The following is a 5,093-nucleotide window of genomic DNA, read 5'->3' as shown; positions in this document are numbered from 1 at the left end:
TGCAAGGAAGGTTCAGTAAAGTTTGCTGTAACTTTTCTCTAAAAAATTCTTTTTCTGTTTCTTTGTTTCTGCTGCATCTCTTCTGTATTTTTCTTTTTATTCTTGGATTTCTCAGCCTCCTTTGGACTGAACTCTTTTGGGATCCTCCCTCGTGGGGAGCCCTGCTTATCTCAGTTCTTATGATTTGAAGAAAACTCCCGAGTTCATTAGAATCTTGTTTCTCGAGTTTATTAAGAAGTCATCACAAAACTTAACAGGTCTCTCCAGGCTGGTTACACAAGATTATTCTTTGCAATCTGGTACATTTCTTTCTTCTGATGGTACAAACCTGGTGGCACGCTTCGTGTCTGATGCACAAAATGGCCCCAAAATACGCAGTTCTTTTATCTTTATACCTATTTTTACCCAATTAACAATAAACATGTACATTATTTTTCTTAATGACCCAATGACCCATCATCTCTGTGATGCACTGCGGCATTCTCTGCCCAATCACTTAGTACTACCCAAAAACCTCTAGGAGAAGAACATGAAGAAGAAAGAAGAAGGGACAAGAAACAACACCCTAAATCCTCCATCTTGTCTTCTGTTCTCTAAACTAACTTTTTCACCCAGTGATTTAAAAAAACTTTCTAATCTACACACATTTTTAGCTTTTTCCATCTAACTTTAACATTTGTTTTCATGTATCACCATGAAAACATGCTCATGAATTTCATATTATATGAAATTCAGTGTTCTTCTGGATCTTATAACTAAGTGTCAGAAACAAGGGCACACACTCTGGATTCCAGATTCCAACATTTGCCACTTGCAATAACTTATGACTGGGCAGATGGTAGGTGACTTGTCCAGAAAAATTCTCCAGAGCACTTTGCATGGAAATATTGTTCACAAAGCTCCAGTCACAGTCCTCCCGCAGTACCGGGAGCACAATCTTTGCGGGATCCACACCCATCAATTGCAAAAACCATTGTCAGCATTTGATTATCAAACGAGCTATCAGCTCAAACATTGCAGTCACCGTCTTCTGCAGCTGATGGGGCAGGAAAACCCATTCCAGGACATGCAAGGGATCAGACCACTCATCATTCCACTGGCCAATGATACCTGCAGGATGCAAATCTGGAGTAACAATGAATACAGCGACATCAATGGAAGGATCAATGTGATAAACCTGATGAGCAGAAACTGCTCACTGAATCTCCTCCAGCACCTGACCAGCCTCTGGGTCAGTGTCCGGGGTGACTTCAAATCAGAGTCCCCCTTTAACAGACTAAACAAGGGGGACAGTTTTGTCATGGTCAGTCCCAAATAAGGATGCAACCAAGTAACGACACCCACCTATTACTGGACATCATCCAGTGTCTTCACTGAATGCACAAATTGCACCTCCTGATGTTGGACTGTTCATTCCAAAATTTTCACCCCCAAATACTTCCAAGGAGGTTTTTGCTGAACCTTTTCTGGAGCCACTTGCAGCCCATGAGAATGCAAGGCAGTGTACAGCTGAGGCTGTATCTTCAGCAGGTCATCCTGGGTGGGCGCAGCCACCAAGACGTCATCCATATGATAAATATGAGCACCAGGAAACTGCTCGCAAACTCCAGACAGGGCTCGAGCCACATACCATTGGCAAATGGCCGGTGAATTTCACATGCCTTGCGGCAAAACCCTCCATTGATATCTCTGTGCAAGCTCAGCATTATTGATAGCTGGCACTGAGAAGGCAAATTTCGGTCTGTCATCGGGATGCAAAGGAATTGTAAAGAAACAATCCTTCAGATCCACAATGAGAACTGGCCAATCAGTGGGAAGCATGGTGGGTGACGGCATTCCAACCTGCAACATCGCCATGCTTTCCATCACAGCATTAACTTTCCGGAGGTCTTGCAGCAACCTCCATTTCCCAGACTTCTTCTTGATACAGAAAACAGGAGTGTTCCAGGGACTGGTCAAAGGCTCCAGATGACCCTGGTCCAACTGTTCCTGCAGCAATTCACGGAGTCCGACTGGTTTATCATGAGAGAGGGGTCACTGATTTTCCTAAACGGGTTTCTCCACCAACCAACCTATGGGAGGCGTAGGACAGTCTGCACCCTCCAACACAGTGGCCCCCCATCAAAAATCCGTTCCCATACACACCCTCCATGCACCCAGAACGTCCCTCCCCCAGAGTGTTAACTGGGAGTCCTTCGTGACATACAGCCCAACCATGGCCATGTCTCCCTCGAGATTCATGATAAACACTGGCCTCTGGCTCACGTAGCATTGTGCTGCTCCTGCCAACCCCACAACTGACGTCTGCACCAGGTCCAAGGGCCACTCCAGGGGCCAGTCGGCAAACCTGATGATCGTGACGTCTGTGCCAGTGTCAAGAAGCCCATGAAGACTCTGATGGTGTCTCACCAGGGATGGACAGCGTGCAGAGACATTCAGGATGATCCTTGGCCGTCAGAACAGCAGTCCAGTGAACCTGAGGCAGCCCAGTGGACCCGATGCCGCCATCTCCCCACAGCCGATCTTCCGCTCTGCGAACACAAGACTTAAAAGGCACAAGTTGAACAAGTCTGGTTCCGCTCAGGGATAGTAACAGGGAGGGGTGAGCATGGAAACCATGGTGTAAATCCACCCTGTGAAGTCCGAATCAATGATTCCTAGGTGTACAATGATGCCCTGAGCAGAGGCACTCGACCTCCCCACAAGGAGAGCACTCATGCCCTCACCCACTGGGCCCAAGGCATCCGAAGGAACCCTGTACATCCTACAAGAGTCCAAGACAACTGTGTCTGCCCTGCAGACATCAAGACCTGCAGAGCCAGAGGTGCTGGCTACGAGCCGGCCGAGCAGACCTCCATTGGCTCCGGGGTGTGAAGAGAGGCTTGTATCTGAGCGTGTCTCCCTGTTGTGCTCAGCTTCCCGTTTCCTGAGCCCGACAGAGATTTACCATTGACATGGACCATCATCCTGCACACATCCGCCCCATGATTTGCCCTACCACACCAGGCACAGTAATACAGAGGAGTCAAGGCCCCCTGTGACTTCTTTTTCTTCTTCTTGCTGGCCTGAGCAGTCCCCCGTTGTTGCTGCCCACCCTGCGGCTTCACCCAAGTTGGCCACAGCACAGCAGCCACAGTAGGGGCCCCCTCAGCATCAACACCTGCCTCTACACAAGCCCGTGCCATCTGTGTCAGCAAGGGATCACCAGGGAATGCACTAATGATCCTCCAACACTCAGCATTACAATTAGTCTTTGCGAGAGTCTTGAGCATAAGCTGCTTTGCCACACTATCTCGCACTTGCTGCTCCACAGAAGCAGTCAGCCGATTTGCGAAACGCAGAAAAGACTTGTCAGCTCGCTGGACAATAGTCACAAAAATCTCCTTGGGGGCGGCGAGTTCTAAGGCTCGCACCAACGTTGCCATGCCCGTCTCCTTGCATTGCTCAAGTACAAGAGGCTCAAGGCCAACCTGCCTATTAACGTCAGCAAAGCCGTCCTTACCCAGCAGAACATCAGAGCTGATCACCCACCTGGGATCCCGCTGACCCAAGGCAGTATTCTGCTGCACCACTTGACAAGCTATCTCAGTCCATAGGCCCTCAAAAATGCCATACTCCACGGGCTGAAAAAGAACACAGCCTATATTCTGAATGTCATAAGGTACCAATACACCTCCCACAAGGCCCCGAAGAGCCTGCATAACCTTCTCCCGGAGATCCGCCAACGCCTTCCAGGATACTGGCTGATGAGTCCTCTGAACCGCATCCTGAAGCGCAGGAAATGCCTGATACCCATCCGGAGGAGCGGCCTCGCTTGCTGCATCCCACCTCAGAGAGTCACCTGAGACAGTGCCAGGCTCCTGGCCGGAAGACCCTACAACAGCATCTGGCGTCACAACCACCACAGCACCAGCAGAACCCGAGGAGCCGTCCTCGCCATCCAGGGGGCTGTGCCCAGAATTACAGCCAGATACCTCATCAACCTTAGCTGTCACAGTGCCCCAAAAGCCCATTTGATTCCGCGGCTGCACAGTCATGTGGCAGGGAGGCAAGGTCCACAGGCCAGCCAAAGAAGCTCCAGCAGCCTGGGACCCTGGGCCACTGGCTTCATGCCCCCGGCATCACTACCTGAACCAACGGTAAATAGTGCAGGACCTTGATCCGCTGTGGCTGCAGGAGGTGACAGGGGTGCCCCATCTCCAGTCGCAGTCTTGGGCAATGCCTGGGAACCTGAGGCGGGGTGAGGTGGAGCTAGCGCAGCGTGGCCCGCCTCCAGTGCCGGGAGGGACAGTGGTGCTGGTTGAGGCACAGCCCGCAGGGCCATGGTACCATCCTGCTCTGCTGGCAGGAGACGTCCTGGGCTCGAAGGAGAGGAAACCGGCACCATGGAGCTGGCAGCTCACCCTGCGTCCGCACCACTCACAGCATCCATCCTCACGCCCCACAAATCCAGCATGGGTGAAGCTGCGCTTGGAATCGCCCCTAATAATCGCTCCTTGCGGGCACAAAAGCCAAGAATTGGCACCAGTTGCTCCGCGTGGAGCAGCGCCAGCCCGTCTTCCTTTGGGACAGTGTGCACATGCGCGACCATGGAGCCCAGACTCATCCCATCCCCCACTGACTCAATCTTCCCGAGAGTGGCCCGGCTAGCTCAGTGATGAGGTTTCTCTTCACTCGGGTTTTGAGCCAGCATATGTTTGTGGGGTTCACTGATTTTCTTCAAGAATTCGAGTCTATCAAGAGAGTAAAGAAATCAGGGGGGGGACTCTCCCCTCGGGGTTACATTCCACAGTTTATTTCTGTGAAGGGGAATCCAAAGGACGACAGACAAAGGATTTGGGGTCTGGGGGGTCTCTTTTAACAGGGTTTCTCAGAGGGAGGGAACATCAGAGAGAGAACCAACTATTTTTCTCAGTACATCTTACAAACTTTCTACAAATCAAGATTACACACACCAAGATAAGAAATAACAGACACCAACTTCCTCAAATGCCCACAAAGTGTAGGAGTATTCTCCACAGAGGGGCAGAGGGGGAGAGAGGGGGGGGGGCTTGGTTTCCTGGCAACATGGGGGGGGGTAAAAAAGGGAAGGT

At 50.8% G+C, this 5,093-nt stretch overlaps 1 protein-coding gene across 1 annotated transcript; it reads right to left on the bottom strand.

Moving 5' to 3' along the window:
• Positions 1-718: 718 nt before the first annotated feature.
• On the bottom strand, positions 719-4,544 carry LOC131572746 (uncharacterized). The gene is made up of 2 exons (XM_058826061.1): positions 2,410-4,544; positions 719-1,125 (listed from the first exon to the last, which is right to left on the bottom strand). The coding sequence occupies exon 1, from the start codon at positions 4,035-4,037 to the stop codon at positions 2,832-2,834; it is 1,206 nt and encodes a 401-aa protein (XP_058682044.1). The 5' UTR covers positions 4,038-4,544; the 3' UTR covers positions 719-1,125; positions 2,410-2,831.
• Between the last annotated feature and the right edge of the window lie 549 nt (positions 4,545-5,093).

The sequence above is a fragment of the Poecile atricapillus genome, chromosome Z (assembly GCF_030490865.1).
Source record: "Poecile atricapillus isolate bPoeAtr1 chromosome Z, bPoeAtr1.hap1, whole genome shotgun sequence".
NCBI lineage: Eukaryota > Metazoa > Chordata > Aves > Passeriformes > Paridae > Poecile > Poecile atricapillus.
The sequence above is the reverse complement of the archived record's forward strand: the minus strand, read 5'-3'. Positions and strand labels throughout refer to the sequence as shown.

What these genes read in the sequence shown, in the direction of transcription:
- LOC131572746 (XM_058826061.1), bottom strand. Translation starts at nt 4,037, where the DNA reads ATGACTGTGCAGCCGCGGAATCAAATGGGCTTTTGGGGCACTGTGACA.